This window comes from Ochlerotatus camptorhynchus, unplaced genomic scaffold (assembly GCF_037179485.1).
Source record: "Ochlerotatus camptorhynchus isolate MF236.1 unplaced genomic scaffold, CSIRO-AGI_Acam_v1.1 ptg000176l, whole genome shotgun sequence".
Lineage (NCBI taxonomy): Eukaryota > Metazoa > Arthropoda > Insecta > Diptera > Culicidae > Ochlerotatus > Ochlerotatus camptorhynchus.
This window is the reverse complement of record NW_027040666.1, coordinates 2398532-2425395: the sequence shown is the minus strand read 5'-3', so window position 1 is coordinate 2425395 and position 26864 is coordinate 2398532. Positions and strand designations below refer to the sequence as shown.

Here is a 26864-nt window from a genome sequence, read left to right as displayed (position 1 = left end):
TTATGTATTAAATATGTCGGAAAAGTGCGTATTAAACCATATTGAGGTTATAGAACATCAACACATTAACACCACATCAATTTGGAAAACCTATACATCTACAGGATCATATAAAGCTAGCTCATTTTTTCCCGTCTTCTCGAGACATAAATTCACTGTAACTAGTAATTTGATCTATTGTGGTGTCCTTAGTTTAGTATCCCGTGTCCTAGTTTCTATTACTCTATCACTATTGCGAATGATGAAGTATTCGGATTTGATATAATTGTCATTCTTGCCTTTATTCCAAGGAACCGATTCTAATTGAAAGATCCCGTTATTTATACCCTTCGAAGAGTTAAAACACCCTCCAAATGCGCACGTCAGTTAAAATCGCATCGACTGAAAAGAGGATGGATAGAAACGATCGTCGAGAGCAACGCGTATTAACTAGACTAAGATTAGGTCATACTATACTAACTAAAGAGCACTTATTCAACAAAAACGGTTCAAAGTACTGCGACGTATGTAAAACCGAATTAACAATCGAGCATATCTTATTGCAGTGTGTAAAATACGATCTTATTCACGAAGAAATAGGAATCAATAATGACCTAAGCATTACATTAGGAAACGATTGGAACGAAGAATTTAAGGCTATAAAATTTCTGAAAAAATGTAAGCTATATGATAAGATATAATCGAATTTTCTTCAAAGAGGCGAATGAACCCGTCTGAGTCTGATTACTATTAGCAAGGCATAACAAATAACAAGGACTAAGATGTGTTCCTTTGATGACTGGAAAATCATGTTCCCTAGTTTGAAGTAGTTAGAGCTTATACAGGAACGCATCACGAAAAGGTTATCTACCAGCAATTTGGGCACATACTAATAAAAATGAAGTCCAACAATTCAAGAAAACCAAGAACATATTTTTGACTACCCTCTTTTATGGAGAAGTTTCCCATAGTGCACATCCCAAGCAACATTGCAAGTTTTATCGTGGTTTTATAGCATTCTACAAGTCTAAACCATGGTCTACAGAACCCTTATAAAACCCAAATTGTTACTTAGGATAATTTCTTATGGAGGTAATTATTTTGTATTCGATTATGCGCGGAAATTACAATAAATGGGACTTCAATGAGGCACATTGCTATCCCTCGTAACATTGCAATTTTTATAGAAGTTATAAAGCATGCTACAAGTCTAAATCATGGTCTACAGAACCCTCTTAAAACTAAAATTTTTACTTGGGAAGGGAAGCGGAGTTATCTTCTACAGGGGCATGTCAAATATAGTGCGACTACTTAGCTCAAATTGTAGGGCTACACCCAAGTAGCAATTGGATTTTTATAAGGATTTTGAAAACCATGATGTTACTTGTACACGATAAAACCAACATTGTTACTTGGATTCAAAACGAATTTGTATAATTTACTCACTCTATTCTATTCTTTTCCGCAATCGATGCTGCTCAATTTGGACATCAATTTCAAAGTTCGGAGGCTTTCTATAGGAGGTCAGCTCTCTCCAGCTCACGAGCGACAGGATGAAAGGTTCGTTTACGCAAGCATCTATTTATAGAACCGCGCATTTATGGTAGCTGGCGGCGCTGAGCAACGTGCAATAAATTACATACTGCCATGGTAGTCGACATTCAAGCTCCAAAGAGAGTTTTAGCGAGTTCAATTTGAATCAATTTTTCCATTTTCGGAGTGAAAAACTTGTTTTGATTTTCGTTCGAACCTGGTGCGGGATGACTTGTTACCGCGCGGAATCTGTGGGTGTACTAACTTGAATCTGAGATAAACTCAGATGGAGAGAATCGATGAACTAGGTAAGTTTGATTCACGAAATTCGGAGAGTGCGAGAGCGTTTAGTATAGCGAAAGATAGTTCATTCGATCATCGTCAGGGTGAAACCGGTGACGGTTTAAGTGGACACAGTGTTCAGTACGATTTGTGTCACCGGTAGTAGTAGTCGGGTTTATTGCGCTGGCGCTGAGCGAATTATTCTATGTTTTAAAGAGCTTAATCAGTCGGTTGGTTGTCTCTGCACACGCAGCCCGTACGTAGGTGTCGAATATTCCCACTCATGGATGCAGTCTCTCGCGGTGCTCTCGGGTTGTGACCGTAGATTGAAAAGACCTTCGTGCGACAGTCACCGTTCGCGATGATATTTAATTGAATGAATTTCGAAAACTCCGCTTAGTTACGTCGAACTCGTGGAACAGTGAACAAGTGATCTCTCTCCGGACTTACCGTGGCGGCTCGCGCAGCCTACTAAGAAGATATAAGGAAAAAGTGATACATACATTTCTGGTGTTTTTTTGTGTGTGTGTGCGCAGCGGATTACCTCATTGCGATCTGAGAAGTTGTGGGTGAAAAGGCAGTAAAAGTGGAAACGAAGAATTTTCTGAATAGATATTAGCAAGTGCCTACTAGATGCGAGTTCATGGCATGTGATTCAAAGTGTTGAGCTTTTATCAATCTAGTGAAGGAAGCTAAAAAACAAGTGGAAATTCATTTATTGTATCCGCTGTGCGTGTGAAAGTAGTCATCATGGGGATAAAAAAGCGAGATGAACGAGATAAGCTGAAAAGTCAGAGTCTGATTGACTCGGAAAAATCGTCTCGTTCTGTCGCTGGAGGAACGGGACAAAGTGTGGCTGGAATAGCTGGTACGAATGTGACTACGGATGTTCAACAGCAAGGTTCTTCCTCGATGTACACTACTAGCAGTAGTAGTAGTAGTAGCAATAAAATGCAAGCAGCTAGCTCCAGTTCAACGAGTAAAAGTGTGATTGAACAAGTGGTCAGTGGTGCACATGACAAGTCACAAAAAATGAATGAAACCAAGTCTACTAGTGACACCAGTGCGAAAGACTCGCAGCAGTCGGGTCAAATGTTTAGTGAATCGAACCAGGCTGCTAAGATTGGTTCGAAGCAAATTGAAAACATAATACAAGAAATCAAGTATATTGCCAGTGATACGGTTGACTCCACAAAACGTATTTCATCCGTTAAAAAAATCAGTGATAGTTCGAAAAGCGACAAGGAACTGCGCGAAGCCTTGACCAACTTTGATGAGGTTGCAAAAGCGACAATATCAGACATTCAAGGATCCACAATAAGCCAAACCGGTGAAAACGTGAGTGCATCAAGTGTTCAAAACAGCATGTCCAGTAGCAAAATGGTGCAAACCAGCAATGTCAGTTCCACACTAAACAGTAGTAGTGCCATAAAGAATCATCAGTCGTCGATGAGTAGTGCAAACATGATAAGTGATCACAGTTCTTCTAGTGCTCAGAAACATTCAAGCAATGTTGTAAAATCAAGTAACGTTGTATCATCGTCATCATCATCAAAGATGCAATCATCGTCTACTTCGAAATCGACGGTCGGCTCTACAACATTCCTTTCGGACAGTTCCGATATAAAAATGTTGAAGTCTGATGCCAATCTAAAAGACACAAAACTGACAACGGGAGGTCAGTTGCGAGACGGACGAAATCATTCCATTCGACAGCAGTCCAGTACCTTCCATACCGATGGTGATGGAGGAAAGCACTATTCCGACAGTCAAAGCTACTCTATGGCGGAGAAAAATGCTCCAACAACAGAGGTAACGTACGACTCTGCCGGAAATAAAATAACCAGTACAAAATCCTCGTCAAACTCCGCCCAAGGATTCACCACATCAACATTCCAATCCAGTGGAGATACGTATGTTGGATCTTCTGGAGAAAACATGATTCAAAGCAGTTCGACAGCTCATGATGCGAATCATGTAGTGTCTAGCTCGTCGGCATATACGTCTTCTTCAGCCGATCAGAAGACTTCTTCAAGTACCATCAAGACATCCAGCACACAAAGCGACAGGAATACGAAGGGTACTGTAATCGACTCTACCTCTTTGGAGAACTACAAGATTCAAGACGCCACTCAACAAGCCGCCAACATGCTGACTAAAGACGTTTCAGCACATACCATCACTAGTCTGTCGTCACTGCATGACTCCTTAGGGAACACGATTCAAAGTACACATCTTATTACCGAATCTGGACAGGACGTGTCATCGCAGCAGAAGCAACAGACCGAGTCGATGAAAACGTACGAAAATTCTTCCCATTTCGAGCAAATGGATGAGAGAAGTAGCTCCCGTAAGAAGGTTACCGATTTCTACGAGCAGCGTGAGTCTAACGCTTCAATCCTGACACGCAAAACTTATGACGAAAAGGATAAACGCCTCAGTCTGATCGATCAGACAATTGTTCCCAAGGACGTGATTATACAGGGCATTGAGGATGACGTAACGAATGTCACGAGAACATCTTTCGAAGCGAAACTGTTTAATCCGAAATCGAAACGTTGGGAACTGGTGGACCAGAAAACCATTCTTGAAAAGGACATTACCGTTTCCATTCCGGAGGAAATCGTTCACGAACTGGAGGTGGAACGCCCCGACTTGGCAAACATTACCACGACGATCCAACTGACAAAGGTATGTCCTAGAAGTGTGATTCTAATCTCTAATCGTAGGTTCTAACAAGTTTATTCAAATGTACAGGTCTACGATGGAAAAACTAAGCAATGGAAAACGGTAGACCAGAAAAAGCACACAGATGTGCTAGAAAGAATCAGTTACCTTGAAGAAAGCAGTGGTCGCACGGAGTTGAACGAATCAGAGAGGGTAAAAAACCTACAGTCTATTGACACAGTTGTGAGTACACACGGCTAACGCAGTAAGACACGGAGAGACTAATTCCACTATTTCAAATTCCAGGACAAAGTAACCATCAAAGATAGAAATGAGCTTAACAAATTCAAACAGCAAACCGACAAAGTTTCCAAGGAGCAATGCATCTGTGAGATCTGCACCTGTGGGTGAGTATTACCGACGACAACCACGCAAATGAATGCTCCGAACCATACATCAATGAACGACATTCTCGTTCACTTAACTGGATAGTGTCTGATCTGATCCGATGCCTATATCGTGTCTCACACAAAAACCTGTTTCCCGCAGCAACTTCATATACACTCCATAGATGGTCAATTGAGATCTCCTTCATACACGTCTTGCGTGTTGTTAATTTACATTTAGGCATCGGCTCTCTGTGCAGTGCATGACATCATCAGCCGTGCATGTCGTCATCATTCAGGTTTTCTGTTTTGTTTACTCATTCTACAATAACACAACAACATCAATGTTTCTGCACTCGGACGGTATATGCCGGCTGCACAAAACCGGTGCCCGGTTTGGTGTAGCATAAAATATGCCTACATAAAATTATGAAGGCTGGTTTATTTTTCTCTGAAAATTTATCTCTCTGAGCGGATGTTTGGTGGTGAGCATTGCAGTGGGCAGGTTTGGTTTTACGTGGGAGATGGGGGATGGGGGCAGTCTAGGGGCCTCCACATATGTTAGAAATTTTAATACTAAAACTGAGAACCATGTATCATTTACATATTGCCGAATTATTACTCCATACGATATGATCAGCATTTTATTTTCTCAATCAATTGTACAAAATTCTCATTTGTAGTTAAAATAGAATTAAATGAGAATTGAACTAGAAATTAATAGCGTAACGCACATGCGTAGCGTTTAGAATCCTAAGGGTTTCACTGCGGTAATAGATTCCCTCTATCGAATTTCTCTTTTTTAGATAAAAAAAAAATCCGAGATTTATCCAGTATGTTTTTACAGTATTGTTAGGATTGTATTAAACATTCACAAACAACAGCAAACACACCGATATATTTTAAACCAGGCGAGCAATTAACAAAGCAAAAATGAATGAAGATCGCTGCTGATTAGTTCTCATGATTCTAAACGCTAAGTAGGTGCAATTTTAGCAAACGATTTCAATCTGTTATTTTTCATCATGATGTTTTTGTCAAGTCTAAAATAATGTGAACTCGAAAGGTCACTAATTCAATGATTACAAATATCCGTATGTACCATAATCCTGGGGAAATTTGATCATCGGGTGAAATTGATCACTATGGGTTGCGTTGTTGTCACGTTGGAAATAAATTTCAATTTTAAATGACTTAAATTCAAAGGGATGTCAAAGCTACAGGCTTGTCAATTTCGTTTAATGTAGAAATTTATTTTTATATTTTACATATTCCAAAGCATGAAAAGAGCAGTAGAGAAAGCACAGGTCTGATAATCGCCACGTTCGTGGTTCGAGTTCCCCAGTCGAAAATCTTTTTTTTTTTCGAGATGAATAATTTCACTCACTAATTGGCGTTGACGGCACCGTCGAAAAATTTGCTCTTCCAGAAAATTTAGACAGTTTCTTATGGGAATTTTCGGTGGAGTGAAAGGATAGTACAAAGTCCACCATATTTCACGCACAGTCTGACGTTTGCTTATGGATTTTCTCATAGGAGTAAAGAGCTACAGAGTCGCCGTCAACGCCAATACACTCCACATTTTTCTTTCTCCATTTTCTTGCATTGGACCGCAGCACGGTATATCGCATCCTCGGTTCATGCGGTCTCCACTTACATCCCCTGATAATGAATCTCACATAATTGTAAGCGAATCTTACATCCGCCGGTTGGGTGATCATTCTAGCAATTATAAATGTGATTCATGCTTTCTCTTGCTTTAGGGAAATGTAATTTTTACTCGGTACCAGGCCCGAATTTGAGGGGGCTATTTCCCCGGGGCTCCCGATTTGCATGAAACTTCGGCATAACTGTTTGTAATAGTCAATCATTCAAATTTGAGCTATAATTCGGCCATTCACGCAAACCAAAAATTTATTACAATGAATGTTAGCTCCGTTTCCTATCATCCTCTGTTCATGAACATCGCAGCGAATGTTAGAAGTTGACCTTGCAGACGATTCAATGGTTTTTAATATTTTTTATTTCATGCTCTGTCTATGCTTTCACTTACTCAAGCAAGCATTTGCCTTGATTTTTATGCATAACCTGGTAGAACGACGCACACACTTGCCTCGATTCTCTCTAGCAGAAAAAAAGCAAACGAAGCCGAGTATGCGCTTTTTGTTTGCTTTTAACGCATCCATTTTCCGAAGCATGAAAAGAGCAGTGGAGAAAGCACAGGTCTGATAATCGCCACGTTCGTGGTTCGAGTTCCCCAGTCGAAAATCTTTTTTTTTTCGAGATGAATAATTTCACTCACTATTACCATAGAGGTAACTCTAAGACCACTGGGTCCCGAAGAAAATCATTATTATTTTTGGCTCACTCAGTACCAGAACAACGGTCCCAAGCAGTCCCAAGCTATTTCACTCACCCCTGCATGTTCTGCATGAATCCACACACCCCTGATGTTATCTGTCAAACTTTCATAGCGAATCAAAACAAAAATAGTGTAGTAATAGAATTTCAACTAGAATAGGGTACGTTAATCGTTTGCTTGGGACCAATAGGCTACTAAAGTGGTGAGCCAATTTAAAATCGTTAGTTTCGTATTGATTGTTGCTATTACCATAGAGGTAACTCTAAGACTAGAAGGTCCCGAAATAACGTGCTCAACTTTTTGGCTCAGCTCTGGTACTATCTTCGGTCCCAAGCTAATCGAATCACCCCTCGAAACATAGGAAAAACCAATAACCCCTCATTTTATCTGTCAAACTTTCATAGCGAATCAAAACAAACATTGCGCAGTACTAGAATTTCGACTAGAATGGGGTACGTTAATCGTTTGCTTGGGACCAATAGGCTAGTCAAGTAGTGAGCCAATTTAAAATCGTTAGTTTCGTATTGATTGTTGCTATTACCATAGAGGTAACTCTAAGACTAGTAGGTCCCGAAGAAAAGTGCTCAACTTTTTGGCTCAGCTCTGGTACTATCTTCGGTCCCAAGCTAATCGATTCACCCCTCGAAACATAGGAAAATCCACTAACCCCTCATTTTATCTGTCAAACTTTCATAGCAAATCCTAAGAGAAGAGGTGACAATAGGGGGGCGAAAATGAACCACTTTTCTGTCAAACGTGAACCAGCTCCTGATTGGCCGATTTCATGTGCGTAAGATAGAGATAGAGATAGATAAATATAGAGATAGAGATAGAAATAAAAGAGGAAGAAGCCAATTGTCACCTCTTCCTCTTAGAGCAAATCAAAACAAACATTGTGTAGTACTAGAATTTCGACTAGAATGGGGTATGTTAATCGATTTGCTTGGGACCAATAGGCTAGTCAAGTAGTGAGGCAATTTAAAATCGATAGTTTCGTATTGATTGTTGCTAATACACTCCACATTTTTCTTTCTCCATTTTCTTGCATTGGACCGCAGCTCGGTATATCGCATCCTCGGTTCATGCGGTCTCCACTTACATCCTCTGACGATGAATCTCACATAATTGTAAGCGAATCTTACATCCGCCGCTGGAAAAATATACACGGTTAAATTTTTTTTGTGTAAATGTATAAATAATGACCGCCATCAATATTTATTAAAAAAAATTCAAAAATACTTTTTAAAATTCCTGCAAAATCTTGTATTAAAGATTGTAGCGTATTTTGGGATCTCGGAAATAGAGAAGACAACCACGAATACTTTTTAAAACTTATATTGTCCGGTTATCATAATCGAGCCGTTTAAAGCGAATAAAACAATTAGCGACGAAAAAGCGATAGTATCAACAATCATTACGAAACTAACGATTTTAAATTGATTCACTGCTTGAGTAGCCTATTGGTCCCAAGTACTTCTATGGCGTACCCCATTCTAGTTGAAATTCTATTACTACACTATGTTTGTTTTGATTCGCTATGAAAGTTTGACAGATAACATCAGGGGTGTGTGGATTCATGCAGAACATACAGGGGTGAGTGAAATAGCTTGGGACTGCTTGGGACCGTTGTTCTGGTACTGAGTGAGCCAAAAATAATAATGATTTTCTTCGGGACCCAGTGGTCTTAGAGTTACCTCTATGATAGTATCTTTTTGTTTTACCTGAACGCCAGTGATTCCAGAAAGTATTTTTATCGAGCCTAAATAATTTTACATACACAACATTTCTTCCCTCATTTTGGAATGAATCGTCTACGGAGAGTACTTGCGGGGAGGGTGGCGTTCTCTTGTTGAACGACGCACGAAAAATGGAGAGGAATTCGCATTCTGAAGAACCGGGCTACCAGATGGCGTATGGAACTCTGGAGAAGCTGGTTCAGCAGGAAACTCTCTAGGGTTCACGGGAGTTGGTGGTACTCTAGGAACTGTCACACCGTTGTCGTAGAACTACTCAGTTACACGTCATGGTACGGCCGACTGACTTGACTCGTCCGCTTCGGATGCTTCGACCGTTCGGTGATCGTTCGTACCGAGCCTCGAACGAATTTGATCGACGTGACGCTTGCACCGTTTTCCAACGTAGTCGATTTCGTAGCGGAGATCTCCAAGTCGAGCTGCAATTACACCAGGAATCCACTTGTCCATACGGGAATTACCGGAGAGGAAATAGATCTGTTGTCCCGAGCTGAATTCACGAAAATATCGGTCAAAATAGGCTTGTTGCTTTGTAGTGACTCGCAGGTGAACTTTTTCAGGCTTGAGGAGATCTAAACGTGTTCTGAGGTTCCGTCCAAGGAACAATTTGGACAGCGATTCTCCGGTGGTTGCATGTGGAGCTAAGCGATACTGCTGCAAGAAATCATTCAGGTTTGAATGCAACGTCGACACTGTGGTTCCCATTGCATCCTTCGTCGTCTGAACGTACCGTTCGGCTTGGCCATTCGTTGCATCATCAACGTGTATCCTTTCCCAGGGGCCTTTGGGCTACTGCCAGTAATGTTCGCTGCGCTTGGCGAGCACACTCAGAGCATGATTTCACTGTTCTTTCGAAATCCGCATCGATTTCCGGCCAGTAATCAAACGAACGAGCGAGTCCTTTCATTTTCACAATACCAATGTGTGCTACGTGGAGATCCTCTAATACTGACGTACGGAGAACGGACGGTACAACCACTCGATGCTCAAATAGTAAGCAGTTTGCAGCAAGCGAGTATTTTGCCTTCGGTGCTTTGTAGCCAGATCGTGACAGATCAGTGCCGGCTTCCAACAACTGAACGATCTTTCCAAGACTAGGATCCTTGCGCTTTTCACGAACGATGTGCTCTGCGCGAATCGATAGTTGTGCGAACTCGTCTTCACCAACATCTCTTCCCTCATGTAAAGGCAGCTTGTTTACTTCGCTGCTCGCTGGTGTTTGTGTGGTTTGAGAGCAGTAGTCTGCATTGACGATTTCTTTCGTTGATTTGAACACAACATCGAAATTGAAGTGTGCCAAATAATCAGCATAATTGGCAATTCTGCTGATACACAGAATTGGAAGTGATTTCGTCAGGTGCAGAATTTGACTCAATGGCTTATTATCGGTGACCAGCATGAATCGGCGAGCGTATAGGTAGTAGAAGAACTATTTGACAGCCCATACGATGACGAGAGCCTCTTTGTCAATCTGTGGGTAGCACTGTTCGGTGGGAGACATGGAACAGCTGGCGTATGCTATCGGTCGTTCTAACCCATTTCCCAGTCGGTGTGAGAGAATAGCTCCCAAGCCGTTTTTGCTTGCGTCCGTGGCCAAAATCAAAGGAAGTTCTGGATCGTACTGCATCAGCACCTGTGGAGAGATGAGGGAAGATTTGATGTCTTTGTAAGCTGCGACCCGCTCAGGTTTCCACACAAAAGGTTCCCCTTGCAACATGTCACGCAGACAGCGAGATCGTGTGGAGAGATTGGGAATGAAAGCGTTGTAGTAAGGGGTGTTTCCCAAAAACAGCTGTAGCTCATCCGTATTCGACGGACGAGGTGCATTACGTATGGGTTCGATGTGTTGGTCATATTTGTTCGACCCATTTGCATCGATTTCATGACCCAGGCATTCGAGTACCGGGGTGGCGAAGACACATTTCGAACGATTTAGACATAAACCGTGGTGCTTTATTCTGTTGAATACTGCTGTGAGGACTACCATCAGGTTTTTGAAACAATCTGCAAAGGCTATAAATAACAATCAATACGAAACTAACGATTTCAAATTGGCTCACTACTTGACTAGCCTATTGGTCCCAAGTAAATCGACTAACTTACCCCATTCTAGTATAGATTTCAGTACTACACAATGTTTGTTTTGATTCGCTATGAAAGTTTGACAGATAAAATGAGGGGTTAGTGGATTTTCTTATGTTTCGAGGGGTGAATCAAGCTAATCGATCCGACCGAAGATAGTACCAGAGCTAAGCCAAAAAGTAGAGCTCGTTTCTTCGGGACCTTCTGGTCTTAGAGTTACCTCTATGCTATAACGTCGTCATACAAATTAATGACATTGGACAAACCTTGGAGCACTGTTTCCATTCGACGCTGCCAGATCGCAGGGATGTTTGCTCTCTGTAGACCGCTCTTGTCGGACGAACCAACCCGTGTGTTGGTGTGTTAAGCGTGAGAACATGTCGAAACTTCGCGTCGATTGGGAGGTGGGTGTAAGCATCCGTCACGTCCAGGTGACAGAATAGACTGGCTCCTTTCATTTGGTGGAAGATGGACTCGATCTTGGAAATCGGGTGTTCGTCGATAATCATCCGGCGATTTACCGTTGGCTTGTAGTTACCGGTGATGCGTAGTTTTCCATTCTTCTTCACAACGATGTGGGTGGGGGACGCCCATTCAGAGTAGTCGACTCTCTCGAGCTCTGCTGCAAGCTTCTTGTCGATTTCTTGGGCATACTGCTTCTTTAATGCCAGTGGTACGTCTTGAGCTTCGGCGGAAAACTGGAACTGCTCCCGTTTTCAGGTGAACGGATGCGGGCGGACCTATTAGCTTACCAGGAGTCTCACTAAAAACGTCATCGTAATTTGCCAACAGTTGCGATAGAGACTGCCGTTGTTCCACCAGCAACATAGGAGAGGCAGACACAATCGAATGCACCGCACCAGTTGGGGTGAACAGCTTGTTCAAATTCACTTCAGCCGTAAGCTGGGCAATCCATTCTCTGCCACAAAGCGTATCAGTGTCACCAGACACGACGTACAAATCAAGTTTGCGAGTAGTCGTTCCGATGCTGACGTTCACTGGAAGAAGACCCAAACATTGAATGCGATGCCCAGTGTTACTGGAGAATTGCCGGTCTGTTCGCAGCAGTTCAAACGATGGTTTGATCGCCCTTAGTTTGGCTTCACTGATTATTCCGCACGGTGCTCCGGTGTCTACTTCCATTTCCAACCCGTGTCCGTCGATCGTGTCAACCCGTGTCCGACGATGTCTACACGGATAGAAATCTCCTTATACCTTTTGGCAAATTTCTATTGCTGATTATTCATAAAATGTATAAGTCAATTAATAAACAGACGCCTTGCAAAAAGTTAATGAAGATCATGTGTCAAATGAAATGTATAAGCGGTCACACATACCATTTATGCATTCTTATAGGACTTATGTGGTTTGTCTTATGGAATGTATAAGGCTGATGTTTTGGCAAAATGTATAAGTGAAACACATGAATAAAATAATTGATTTTCGTTTCGTGTACTTGCGAAACTGGTAGCTTCCAATTGCACTTGGGAGGTGGATTGGTCCTGGGATTTCTGCCTAGTGGCTTTGCAGACTTTGGAGATGTGGCCCTTCCTTTCGCAGTTGTAGCATTTCGCATCACGGAACTTGCACTGGTTTGCTCGTGTGTTAGTTTTTCACTACACTTTTGTTGGTGTTGTCTTTGTTGATGTGACGAGGAGAAGCTGCTAGGGTTGATTCTCCGCGTCTTCGGTCGCTCGTAGCCCAGCTTGTTGGTCGCCTCTGGAATCAACGATGATCTTGCCGTTCGCACGTCCTTGGCCGTATTGCGGCTGGCTTCAAGTGTGTGTGCAACTTCAAAAGCCGATTTGATCGTTGCCGGTTTCTTGGCGATAATCTCGTCACACATCTCGCGCGATTCAAGGCCGTGTAGGAGCTGCTCGATCAGCATCCTATCGAGGAATTCTCCATACTCGCAATATGCAGCACCTTGTTTGTGCCGGAGAACAAAACTGGAAACCGATTCGCCCTTATGCTGCAATATTTCCCGGAACTTGATGCTCTCAACGTACTTGTCCCTTGCCTGGGCAAAGTGGTGCACTAATGCAGTACGGAGCTCCTCGTACGGGATCTCTACCGGATCACGGGGACTCACCAGGAACTTGATGTTCAACTCCGTACCCATATGCACTCGAGTATAGTGTGCGTATTGAGCTGCCGGAATATTGCTCAATTGCAGAGCCCATTCAAAGCGGTTGAAATAATCCGAGACAGATGTGCTTTCCGAAGAACGAAACTCGGAGACGGAAAACGAGGGTGTCTTAACGGATGGCGCTGTCGCTTCTCTCGCGGGATTCGCTTGTCCCAAACTTTCAATGGGGGATTTTAGGGCATCGGCTAATATCCGCGTCAGAGATACCATTAGCTCTTCGGTAGCCATTTTGCTTTTCGCGAGACCGAAACTTACGCGTTTTACTTTCGACCGGAAAACTTTTGCCTCTAAATCCCACTTCTGACACCAAATTGTAGCGTATTTTGGGATCTCGGAAATATAGAAGACAACCACGAATACTTTTTAAAACTTATATTTATTGTCCGGTTATCATAGTCGAACCGTCTAAAGCGAATAAAACGATTACCGACGAAAAAGCGATAGTATCTTTTTGTTTTACATTTCATAACTGAACGGCAGTGATGCCAGAAAGTATTTTTATCGAGCGTAAATAATTTTACATACACAACAAAGATTATCAAAATTCATTTGTGACAATTTTTTTAAACTTTTTTTAAACTCCAATTCAAAATATCCAGCTGCTTTGATGTCGACATCAGAGTTAATCAACACGACTCTAAGCCAACATTTTGAAGATCATCCAAACAGGGTTGGTATTAAAAGCTTGAATATTTCTGTAAGTGACGGAAAAGTTTCTCCAAGTTTGTATTGCGCGTTTTGCACCAAAGTAGACTTATGCACTCAAAATAATGCCTCAGAGTTTTATTTGCTCAGGCCAGTCAACATAAAAATTAATCTTTTTCAATGTAATAAAGGGTGGAACGGTAAAAAACTGGTCAATCATGATAAAGTGCACAGTGATTATGATATTGTATAAATGATCACACTTTATTTCTTTTTGAAGTTCAATGACAATCAATTTTGACAAACACCTTCTCGATCGATTTTCTGGATAATACTGGACGATTTTTTTATTAAATATTTTGGCTATTTTGCATCATAATAACTAAGTGTTATGATTCTGAACAAAACTAAAAATCTATGATAACATTTCCTTGCTGTTTTGAGCACAGTAGGCAGTAATTATCAATATTAAAGATTGTCTGGATTTCGAGCAACCCAGACAACCAGAATACACGTATATTCAAAGTTGTTTTCGTGATTTACAAACATATATACAAAAAACAATTCGTATTGAATGCAAATAAATGGTTTATTCGTACAAAAGTGGAGGCCAATTACGCGCATATTTTAATTTAATTTTAAACGAGTTGATTGAACATCATATACGATTTGATCTGTAATAACAAATTCATTTTGAAAAGTTTTACGATGTAATCCGATTTAATTTGTGATACAGTACGACGGAAAATTGAGTCATCGTATATAGGTCGGAAATTTGCATTCTATACGATTTAACTTAAACATAATGCGATGTATGCCATTCTTTTATGCGATTTTTACTTAAACTGTAGCTATTTACGATACTGTGTGTACATTGTTATACGACTTCTGGTTGTCTGGGAATTACGGTAATTTGTTCCTGAATATTTTCTAGGGAAAGTTCGAGATAGAGAGACTATCGACCTGTAGAGAACTTGATGTATGGGAATCTAAAGGAACTGCCTGACGAGGTAGAGAGAAATTTCGAGAAATGTGGAAGAGTTAAAGCCCAAACGCAATGTAGACGGAAGCGGAACGGAAACGGAAAGTTTGACAGTTGTCACAAATGACATCAAGAAGCCTAACCGATGTCGATTTGGTTCTAACTAGTTTTCACTCCTACAAGTAGGCTTACTCAGATTGGTTTTCGCAATCTGAAATAAGGTTACGAAAAAGCTGCCTTTAAATTTTTGATACTGCTCTAAAGTAAATTTCCCATTTAAATAACAAGCTTATCTGTAATACCCAGGGCGTCACAAAATCAGCTTCAATTGACAAAATCCTTGCGATGGAGAGACTGCTAGCTTTATTTTTCTGTTGAAGTCGAACAGTTTTGCAGCATTCTAGAACCTCAGTCGGCAATTACAAACCAATTTTCAATCGCTTGTCTCTCATTCTTCCGTTCCTTCATTGGTCTCGGACGAGTGAAAGAGCGCTAGACTTTGATAGTTTCGTCTTTCATGAAACACATAAACAGAGGTTTCATGACGTTCTAAGCGTGCTTCATTTTCATTTTCGTTTCATGCTGATAGTCTAGCTAGGCGTTATAGAAATGATGCGTTGAACACAGGGCTTCAAAAATATCTAGCCCTGGTAATATTGATTTGTATTCAGCAATATTTGCTGTTATTTTCTATTTTTTATATAATCTCATAAAGAAAGCAAATTAATTTTGTAATCTTGCCTTATGTTTTCTTCCAGTCGTCATAATTGCTACAACTGTGGTAGTGGAACTACCCAACAGACATCATCGTCGAAGTTTGCCTCAGCTGTCAGTACCACAGAAAATTTCTATCAGCAAGGTAAGCTTCTTCAACAACAATGATCTTGTTAAATCATGTTTTTATTACTGTATTATTTTCCAGAATCCTCTCAAGTAAACGAAGAAAGTACCTTTGTTCGCAGACGAACCTGGACAAAAGAAGATGCAGAAAACTACCGAAATCGTGTAGAGGCATCAACCATCGAACGAAGCAGTACCGAGCAAAACGTGTCCAATCGTAGGCTTACATGGACAAAGGAAGATTTCGAAAATGTCGACATTACTAAAATAAAAGAATCGACGTATGTAACTGAAAGACAGAAGCCGATCCGCCATGAAGATAACCTTCGACCGGAAGGTGATTTTGTGCGACCAGAAAAGACGCCTTTCCAACCTGCCGAACGGCCGAAGCAGATACGACCAGAAGATAACCTTAGGCCCGAAGGATCTTTTAACACTCCAGAAAAGTCAAAATATCAACCAGGTGAACGTCAAAAACCTATACGGCATGATGATAATCTTCGTCCCGAAGGTGACTTTGAGCGTCCGGAAAAGACATCATTTCAGCCAGGTGATCGTCCGAAACAAATACGCCCACAAGACAATCTGCGACCAGAAGGATCTTTTGAAACACCCGACAAGCCAAAATATCAGCCCGGTGATAGACGGAAACCAATACGCCATGATGATAATTTACGTCCAGAGGGTGACTTCGAGCGTCCTGAGACGACTCCATTCCTAGCTGCTGAACGTCCCAAGCAGATACGTCCAGAGGACAATCTAAGATCAGAAGGTTCATTTGAATCACCTGATAAGCCTCGTTACCAACCAGGTGAGAGGCAGCAGCCAATCCGTCATGATGATAATCTGCGTCCAGAAGGTGATTTTGAGCGCCCTGAGAAGATACCATTCAGACCTGCTGAGCGTCCTAAGCAGATTCGCCCAGAAGACAATTTAAGACCTGAAGGATCGTTCGAATCACCCGATAAGCCCCGGTACCAACCAGTTGAGAGACAAAAACCAATACGCCATGATGATAACTTACGTCCAGAAGGAGACTTTGAACGTCCAGAAAAGACTCCATTCCGACCAGCTGAGCGTCCGAAACAGATTCGTCCTGAGGATAATCTAAAACCTGAAGGACTGTTTGAGTCTCCTGAGAAATCGAAATATCAACCAGGTGAGAGACAGAAGCCAATCCGTCATGATGATAATCTGCGCCCAGAAGGTGATTTCGAACGTCCTGAAAAGATTCCATTCCGACCAGCTGAACGTCCTAAGCAGATTCGCCCCGAGGATAACCTGAGACCAGAAGGATTGTTTGAATCACCCGATAAGCCCCAATATCAACCAGGTGAGAGACAAAAGCCGATTCGCCATGAAGATAATTTGCGCCCAGAAGGTGACTTCGAGCGCCCTGAGAAGGCTCCATTCCGACCAGCTGAGCGTCGAAAACAGGTTCGTCCAGAAGATAATCTGAGGCCAGAGGGATCGTTTGAGTCTCCTGAGAAGCCAACATATCAACAAGGTGAGAGGCAAAAGCCGATTCGCCATGACGATAATCTACGCCCAGAAGGTGACTTCGAGCGCCCTGAAAAAATGCCGTTCCGACCAGCTGAACGTCCAAAACAGATTCGCCCAGAGGACAATCTTCGACCCGAAGGAGATTTTCAACGACCTCAAGCGGTTGTCGTCCGTTATGGTGAGCGATCACAAATCATCAGGCATGAAGACAACTTATTCCTTGAGGGATCGTTCGAAAGAACGGAGAAAAACGTGTATGTGGCTGGCGAACGATCCAAGCTCATTAAACATGATGACAACTTGCGCCCAGAAGGTGAATTTGAACGTCCTGAAAAGGCGCCATTCCGACCAGCTGATCGTCCGAAGCAGATTCGCCCTGAGGATAACCTGAAACCTGAAGGATCGTTTGAATCTCCTGATAAACCGAGATATCAACCAGGTGAGAGTCGAAAGCCGATACGTCATGACGATAACTTGCGCCCAGAAGGTGACTTTGAACGTCCTGAAAAGACTCCATTCCGACCAGCTGAACGTCCAAAACAGATTCGTCCAGAGGATAACCTGAGACCTGAAGGATCGTTTGAATCTCCTGATAAGCCTCGGTATCAACCAGGTGAGAGTCGGAAACCAATCCGTCATGATGATAACTTGCGCCCAGAAGGTGACTTCGAACGTCCTGAAAAGATTCCATTCCGACCAGCTGAACGTCCTAAGCAAATTCGCCCCGAGGATAACCTGAGACCTGAAGGATCGTTTGAATCTCCTGATAAACCGAGATATCAACCAGGTGAGAGTCGAAAGCCGATACGTCATGATGATAACCTACGCCCAGAAGGTGACTTCGAACGTCCTGAGAAGACTCCTTTCCAACCAGCTGAACGTCCGAAACAGATTCGTCCCGAGGATAACCTGAAACCAGAAGGATCGTTTGAGTCTCCTGATAAGCCTCGGTATCAACCAGGTGAGAGTCGGAAACCAATACGTCATGATGATAACTTGCGCCCAGAGGGTGAATTCGAACGTCCTGAAAAGATTCCATTCCGACCAGCTGAACGTCCACAGCAGATTCGCCCCGAGGATAACCTGAGACCTGAAGGATCATTTGAATCTCCTGATAAACCGAAGTATCAACCAGGTGAGAGTCGGAAGCCGATACGTCATGATGATAATCTGCGCCCAGAAGGTGAATTCGAACGTCCCGAAAAGACTCCATTCCGATCAGCTGAACGTCCGAAACAGATTCGCCCTGAGGATAACCTGAGACCTGAAGGATCGTTTGAATCTCCTGATAAACCCAGGTATCAACCAGGTGAGAGTCGAAAACCAATCCGTCATGATGATAACTTGCGCCCAGAAGGTGAATTCGAACGTCCTGAAAAGACGCCATTCCGACCAGCTGAACGTCCGAAACAGATTCGCCCCGAGGATAACCTGAGACCAGAAGGATCATTTGAATCTCCTGATAAACCGAAGTATCAACCAGGTGAGAGTCGGAAGCCGATACGTCATGATGATAATCTGCGCCCAGAAGGTGAATTCGAACGTCCTGAAAAGACTCCATTCCGACCAGCTGAACGTCCGAAACAGATTCGCCCTGAGGATAACCTGAAACCTGAAGGATCGTTTGAATCTCCTGATAAGCCTCGGTATCAACCAGGTGAGAGTCGAAAACCAATACGTCATGACGATAACTTGCGCCCAGAAGGTGAATTCGAACGTCCTGAAAAGACTCCATTCCGACCAGCTGAACGTCCACAGCAGATTCGCCCCGAGGATAATCTGAGACCTGAAGGATCGTTTGAATCTCCTGATAAACCGAAGTATCAACCAGGTGAGAGTCGAAAGCCAATCCGTCATGATGATAACTTGCGCCCAGAAGGTGAATTCGAACGTCCTGAAAAGACGCCATTCCGACCAGCTGAACGTCCGAAACAGATTCGCCCCGAGGATAACCTGAGACCAGAAGGATCATTTGAATCTCCTGATAAACCGAAGTATCAACCAGGTGAGAGTCGGAAGCCAATCCGTCATGATGATAATCTGCGCCCAGAAGGTGAATTTGAACGTCCTGAAAAGACGCCATTCCGACCAGCTGAACGTCCGAAACAGATTCGCCCTGAGGATAACCTGAGACCAGAAGGATCGTTTGAATCTCCTGATAAACCGAAGTATCAACCAGCTGAGAGTCGGAAGCCGATACGTCATGATGATAATCTACGCCCAGAAGGTGAATTCGAACGTCCTGAAAAGACTCCATTCCGACCAGCTGAACGTCCGAAGCAGATTCGTCCCGAGGATAACCTGAGACCTGAAGGATCGTTTGAATCTCCCGATAAACCGAAGTATCAACCAGGTGAGAGTCGGAAGCCGATTCGTCATGATGATAATTTACGCCCAGAAGGTGAATTCGAACGTCCTGAAAAGACTCCATTCCGACCAGCTGAACGTCCAAAACAGATTCGTCCTGAGGATAACCTGAGACCAGAAGGATCGTTTGAATCTCCTGATAAGCCGAAGTATCAACCAGGAGAGAGTCGAAAACCAATCCGTCATGATGATAACTTGCGCCCAGAAGGTGAATTTGAACGTCCTGAAAAGACTCCATTTCGACCAGCTGATCGTCCGAAACAGATTCGTCCTGAGGATAACCTGAGACCAGAAGGATTGTTTGAATCTCCTGATAAACCGAAGTATCAACCAGCTGAGAGTCGGAAGCCAATCCGTCATGATGATAATCTGCGCCCAGAAGGTGAATTTGAACGTCCTGAAAAGACGCCATTCCGACCAGCTGAACGTCCGAAACAGATTCGTCCTGAGGATAATCTAAGACCTGAAGGATCGTTTGAATCTCCTGATAAACCGAAGTATCAACCAGCTGAGAGTCGGAAGCCGATACGTCATGATGATAATCTACGCCCAGAAGGTGAATTCGAACGTCCTGAAAAGACTCCATTCCGACCAGCTGAACGTCCGAAACAGATTCGCCCCGAGGATAATCTTAGGCCTGAAGGATCGTTTGAATCTCCTGACAAACCGAGGTATCAACCAGGTGAGAGTCGAAAACCAATACGTCATGACGATAACTTGCGCCCAGAAGGTGAATTTGAACGTCCTGAAAAGACTCCATTCCGACCAGCTGAACGTCCACAGCAGATTCGCCCCGAGGATAATCTGAGACCAGAAGGATCGTTTGAAGCTCCTGATAAACCGAAGTATCAACCAGGTGAGAGTCGAAAACCAATCCGTCATGATGATAACTTGCGCCCAGAAGGTGAATTTGAACGTCCTGAAAAGACTCCATTCCGACCAGCTGAACGTCCGAAACAGATTCGTCCTGAGGACAATCTAAGACCTGAAGGATCGTTTGAATCTCCTGATAAACCGAAGTATCAACCAGGTGAGAGTCGAAAACCAATCCGTCATGATGATAACTTGCGCCCAGAAGGTGAATTTGAACGTCCTGAAAAGACTCCATTCCGACCAGCTGAACGTCCGAAACAGATTCGTCCTGAGGACAATCTAAGACCTGAAGGATCGTTTGAATCTCCTGATAAACCGAAGTATCAACCAGGTGAGAGTCGAAAGCCAATCCGTCATGATGATAATCTGCGCCCAGAAGGTGAATTTGAACGTCCTGAAAAGACGCCATTCCGACCAGCTGAACGTCCGAAACAGATTCGTCCTGAGGATAATCTAAAACCTGAAGGATCGTTTGAATCTCCTGATAAACCGAAGTATCAACCAGCTGAGGGTCGGAAGCCAATCCGTCATGATGATAATCTGCGCCCAGAAGGTGAATTCGAACGTCCTGAAAAGACGCCATTCCGACCAGCTGAACGTCCGAAACAGATTCGTCCTGAGGATAACCTGAGACCAGAAGGATCGTTTGAATCTCCTGATAAACCGAAGTATCAACCAGGTGAGAGTCGAAAACCAATCCGTCATGATGATAACTTGCGCCCAGAAGGTGAATTTGAACGTCCTGAAAAGACTCCATTCCGATCAGCTGAACGTCCGAAACAGATTCGTCCTGAGGATAATCTAAAACCTGAAGGATCGTTTGAATCTCCTGATAAACCGAAGTATCAACCAGCTGAGGGTCGGAAGCCAATCCGTCATGATGATAATCTACGCCCAGAAGGTGAATTCGAACGTCCTGAAAAGACTCCATTCCGACCAGCTGAACGTCCGAAACAGATTCGTCCTGAGGATAACTTGAGACCAGAAGGATCGTTTGAATCGCCTGATAAACCGAAGTATCAACCAGGTGAGAGTCGAAAGCCAATTCGTCATGACGATAACTTGCGTCCAGAAGGCGATTTCGAACGTCCTGAAAAGACGCCATTCCGACCAGCTGAACGTCCGAAGCAGATTCGCCCTGAGGATAATTTAAAACCTGAAGGATCGTTTGAATCTCTTGATAAGCCGAAGTATCAACCAGGTGAGAGCCGGAAGCCAATACGTCATGATGATAACTTGCGCCCAGAAGGTGAATTTGAACGTCCTGAGAAGACGCCATTCCGACCAGCTGAACGTCCGAAACAAATTCGCCCTGAGGATAACCTGAGACCTGAAGGATCGTTTGATACTCCCGATAAACCGAAGTATCAACCTACGGAAAGACCAAAACAAATCCGGCCTCAGGACAATCTTCACCCCGAAGGAGAATTTGAGCGTCCACAGCCCGTGTCTATTGGGAAAGTAGAGAGATCTCAAATCATCAGACACGAAGATAATTTGCACATGGAAGGTGTGTTTGAAAGGACTGAAAAATCGGTTTATATTGCTGGTGAACGACCGAAGCCCATTAAGCATGATGACAACTTGAGACCAGAGGGTGAGTTTATTACTCCCGAGAAACCGCAATACCAACCAGCGGAACGGCCAAAACAAATCAGACCGCAAGATAATCTTCGTCCAGAAGGAAACTTTGAACGACCTAAACCAACAGTCGTTGGTAAAGTGGAACGAGCACAAATCGTTCGCCATGAGGATAACTTGCATTTGGAAGGCTCTTTTGAACGGACTGAAAAGCATATCTTTGTAGCTGCAGAACGACCCAAACCAATAAGGCATGACGACAACCTCAGACCCGAGGGTGATTTTACTACTCCCGAAAAAACTCAATACCAACCTGCTGAGAGGCCGAAACAAATCCGACCGGAGGATAATTTAAAACCAGAAGGGTCATTTGAAACACCAGAAAAACCTAGATATCAGCCTGGAGAACGACAGAAACCAATTCGACATGATGATAATCTGCGCCCAGAAGGTGATTTCCAGCGCCCTGAGAAAACCGGATTCACACCAGCAGAGAGGCCAAAACAAGTTCGACCGCAAGACAACTTGCGACCTGAGGGTGATTTTGAAAGACCACATCCAGTCACTCTAGGGAAAGTTGAAAGATCGCAAATTATTCGCCATGAGGATAATTTGCATCTGGAAGGATCATTCGAACGTACTGAGAAGACAGTTTACATTGCTGGTGAGCGACCGAAACCAATAAAGCCTGATGATAATCTCAGACCAGAAGGAGATTTCACAACTCCAGAAAAACCCCAATATCGTTCAGCGGAGAGACCCAAGCAGGTAATACCAAAAGACAATCTTAAAACAGAGGGATCGTTTGAAACTCCAGACAAACCTACGTATTCTCCTGGAGAACGGCAAAAACCTATTCGGCATGGAGATAACCTGCGTCCAGAAGGTGATTTTGAACGCCCTGAGAAGATTCCATTCAAACCTGCAGAACGTCCCAAGCAGATACGTCCTGAGGACAATTTGAAACCAGAAGGAGCTTTTGAGTCTCCCGAAAAACCGAAGTATCAACCGGGTGAGAGACAAAAGCCAATTCGCCATGGCGACAATTTGCGTCCCGAAGGAGATTTCGAACGTCCAGAAAAGAAGCCATTCCAACCTGCTGAGCGTCCAATGCAGGTTCGCCCAGTAGATAATCTGAGACCTGAAGGATCTTTTGATACACCTGAAAAACCCAAATACCAGCATGGGGAAAGACAAAAACCAATTCGTCATGGTGATAATTTACGACCGGAAGGAGACTTTGAACGTCCAGAAAAGAGTCAGTTTAAGCCAGCGGAACGACCGAAGCAAATTCGTCCTGAAGATAATCTGCGACCAGAAGGATCATTTGACATGCCTGAAAAGCCAAAATACCAGCCAGGAGAAAGACAAAAACCAATTCGTCACGGTGATAATCTACGACCGGAAGGAGAATTTGAAAGGCCGGTGGAAAAACCAGGTTATCAACCAGCCGAGAGACCTAAGCAAGTGAAACCTCAGGACAATCTCCACATTGAAGGTGAATACCATTCATTGAAACAATATAAGGAACAGAAACAACGCAAGGAAGCTGAAATTAAGGAAGTTCACGAAAATGGAATTCTTGACGGTGCTGTACTTGTGACCACTCAGACAGTAACTACAATTCACAAAGGTGAAAAGCCCAAAGCTACCGGTCAGAAAACTACGACATTGGAAACAGAAGACAACACCAGTTTATCGCATGCTTCTGAAAGGCATCACAAGCAGGTCACGTCATCAACGTCTCATCTATCCCAAGATGAAATGAATCAGAGACACGTGACTCAGAACGTCATTGATTCGCGAACAATTCAAAATGTTAATGAACAAAAGATGTCTCGAGATGTACAGCAGCACGTCCATTCAGGTGTCACTCATTCTTCATCTATGAAGGAAATGGCCTCCACGCAGAAACAATCTATGAAAAATATAATGCAGGGAACACAACAACACTCAACGAGCCAGACGTCGAAATCATCTGCTCATTCGTCGTCCTCAACAAGTCGACATATTATCCATCCTTCAGATGGAGTAATTGATGGGCCATATGGCCCACATGATCCGCGTAGTCCGCATGGCTCACATAGTCCACAGGATGGACATGAGCCACATAGAACTCATCGTGGACATGGTCCTCTTGGTGGCCCTGGACTTCATGTTACGTCCCAATCTGTGAAAAATATTACACAAGGATCAGATGTTCAGCAGAACAATATATCTTCGCAGCATTACGTAACGAGTAAGACGTCTAAATCATCAGCTCATCATACATCGTCTTCATCAAATCAACAGATAATTCATTCTTCAGATACTGTGATCGATGGTACACATAGTCCACTTGGTGGGCATGGTCCTCATGGTCCACTTGGTGGACATGGTCCTCATGGCCCACTTGGTGGACATGGTCCTCATGATCCACTTGACGGACATGGTCCTCATGATCCGCATGATGGACATGGACCTCATGGTCCGCTTGGTGGACATGGTGCTCATGGACCTCATGATCTACGTGGTCCTCATGGTGGACCAGGATCTCATGTCACATCGCATGAACATTACTCGGGATCCAGCGTTTCATCTGCAAGTAATCGTGTTGTTGTTGATGGAAATGTGATAACGGACAAAGCCGTTACACAACAATCAGGGCTTGAAAAAGTTGTTCAGGATGGCGTAGTTAAGGTCGATAAATCATTTAACGAAAAACGATCGACAGGATTCGATGGTCACGCTGCCTTGCACGAGTATACAAATACGGTTACTGACAAAGAACGTGTAAATAATATCATACATGGTACGTCTATTCAAGTCGATCATCACAAAAATGGCCTCGATAAGAGTGGTACTTCACAGGTACAGGTGAAGAAGTTGGTCGGTGGTAAATGGGTCACAAGAACGGTGACTGAAAAGGTTGCAGGCAAACATGATGTTCACTCGGAAAAGCAGGTTCAAAGCGCAGTCTCCAAACAAGAACATTCCGTTACAAAATCCACCTCGAGTAGTAGCATTAATCAGCATTCCAGTACTAGCCAATCTACTAAGTTAGTTGGCGGTAAGTTGGTTCACGTTAAGGAAATGGCTGACTCCAAAACTGATAGTATGCAGAAATCTCAATCAGGACGAAATCAACATCGTGGTAGCTCTAATATCGTTCTTGGACAAGAATCGTCCAATATCGCAAAACAATCTACCACGTCAAAAATAATCGGAGGAAAATTAGTTCATGTATCAGGTAATGACAACAGAAGTAGCAATATTGTCTCAGCAGTTAACGGGGGTCAAAGCAAATCTGTTAACAATATAACTCATTCCGATTCCACGTTCGTTACGAAGTCATCGAAATCTGAGAGCAGTGAATCAAAGCGTTCAGAATCGAAACAATCATCGCAGGTCGTAACTAATGAGTCTAGCGCTCAAGGTAGCACATCTGATAAGCATTTTAATCGCAAGAGTACATTCTCTTCGGAGAGTGCCGGAAACACGATCCTCTGCCGACAACACCAACCCAATTTACAGCCATCCAGCAGTAGCTTGAGCGTTTCTGGTTCAATCCAACGCAAAAGCATATCAAATCTAAACGATAGTACAATGTACGCAACAACAAATCGTACCAGCTACAGCTCCCTGCATCGTCGTGACAAAGAGTCTGTCGATTCCAGAATGAATAACTATTTGAAAACGTTGGAATCCGGAACCATTACCAATCGTACTAAGGTGCAGCCTTGCCCACCACCTACGCTAACCACTGCGACAAACATCAGCACCAGCAGTAGCACTATCGGCCAACATTCCAGCACACAACAATCCAAGGTGTTGCGCGACTACCATACAGCACTGAATTCGACGAAGAGCTCAACGAAAGCCAATGCATCGAGTATTTCGTTCGGTGATGATAATAAATTCCACGGCACTAGCTCGTACAAGACGCAATATGTGCAACAAAACGAAGGCCGCTGTCCTGCTCATGCTATCAACGATAACCTAAAAATTTCTAAAGTTACTAAACAGCACACTTATTATATGCACGATAGAAGATGATTTTCGGATTGATGATTTGCCAATCAAAACGCAATAATAGCTTGTTGATGCTTACCATAAAACAAAAAAAAAATGAATAAAATAAAAGACAGCTAAAGCGCATCATTTTTATACTTTTTATTATATACTAATACAAAATGTTATACTTATTTTGTAGCTTTGCTTTCGAGATGAAATAAATATTTAAAATTTGACCATGTTCTAATCTCATAGAAATCCGAAATTCACATTTCACGACTATTTACATGAAGAGCTTTGAGTGGGTTGGTTTATTTCCTTTAAATTCCGTTATAATTGTTTATCATTTGGATTGGACTATTTACAGTCTTTCATATATTGTCACGCCACCATGGCACCTATCTCATGCCTTGTTCATGTTACACCAGGCTGACAAGATTTTTTTTCTTGATTTGTTTTCCGTCGATCTTGTTTTCCGTGCTGAGCACCCATGCTACCGACGCCAGGGAGGCAGCTCTCACACCTGGACCCTACATATCGACCCATCAACTTATGAACCGGGGACCAACGGCTTTATTTCCCTTCCGAAGGAAGGTGTGATCAGAGATGTTATGTCTCAGAACATCCCGGCGGCGCCAACTGGGATTGAACCCAGGTCTGATGGGTGAGAGGCAATCATGCTACACCACCGGCGCCGCTAAGGCTGACAAGATGACGTTATCCTTGTCGATAATTATTATAACACCCTTGCAATATGTTATAACTCTTTAGTGAGTCAAAATTCCTGAAGTGGACCACTGATTTTTCACAAATCATTGGATTCCATTCAAAATACGTCTATATATTGCTATTACCACGACAAACAATAACCCAAAATATTTCGGCA

The 26864-nt window shown here is 43.1% G+C and overlaps 1 protein-coding gene across 8 annotated transcripts; it reads left to right on the top strand.

Annotated features, from left to right (window-relative positions):
- The first annotated feature begins 1944 nt into the window (after positions 1 to 1944).
- Sdb (SAXO downstream of blistered) lies at positions 1945 to 26214 on the top strand. Of its 8 annotated transcripts, none has more exons than XM_065222624.1 (7): positions 1945 to 4485; positions 4552 to 4704; positions 4768 to 4868; positions 15580 to 15680; positions 15744 to 18299; positions 18822 to 21131; positions 21306 to 26214. In XM_065222624.1, exons 1-7 carry the CDS (start codon positions 2545 to 2547, stop codon positions 26018 to 26020), a joined length of 11877 nt encoding a protein of 3958 aa, XP_065078696.1. In that variant the 5' UTR covers positions 1945 to 2544; the 3' UTR covers positions 26021 to 26214. The 8 variants fall into 8 exon arrangements, with proteins under 8 accessions (XP_065078696.1, XP_065078693.1, XP_065078690.1 ...); XM_065222621.1 differs by having other exon boundaries at positions 1946 to 4485; positions 15744 to 17603; positions 17778 to 21131; XM_065222618.1 differs by having other exon boundaries at positions 1946 to 4485; positions 15744 to 17951; positions 18126 to 21131.
- Positions 26215 to 26864: the final 650 nt, after the last annotated feature.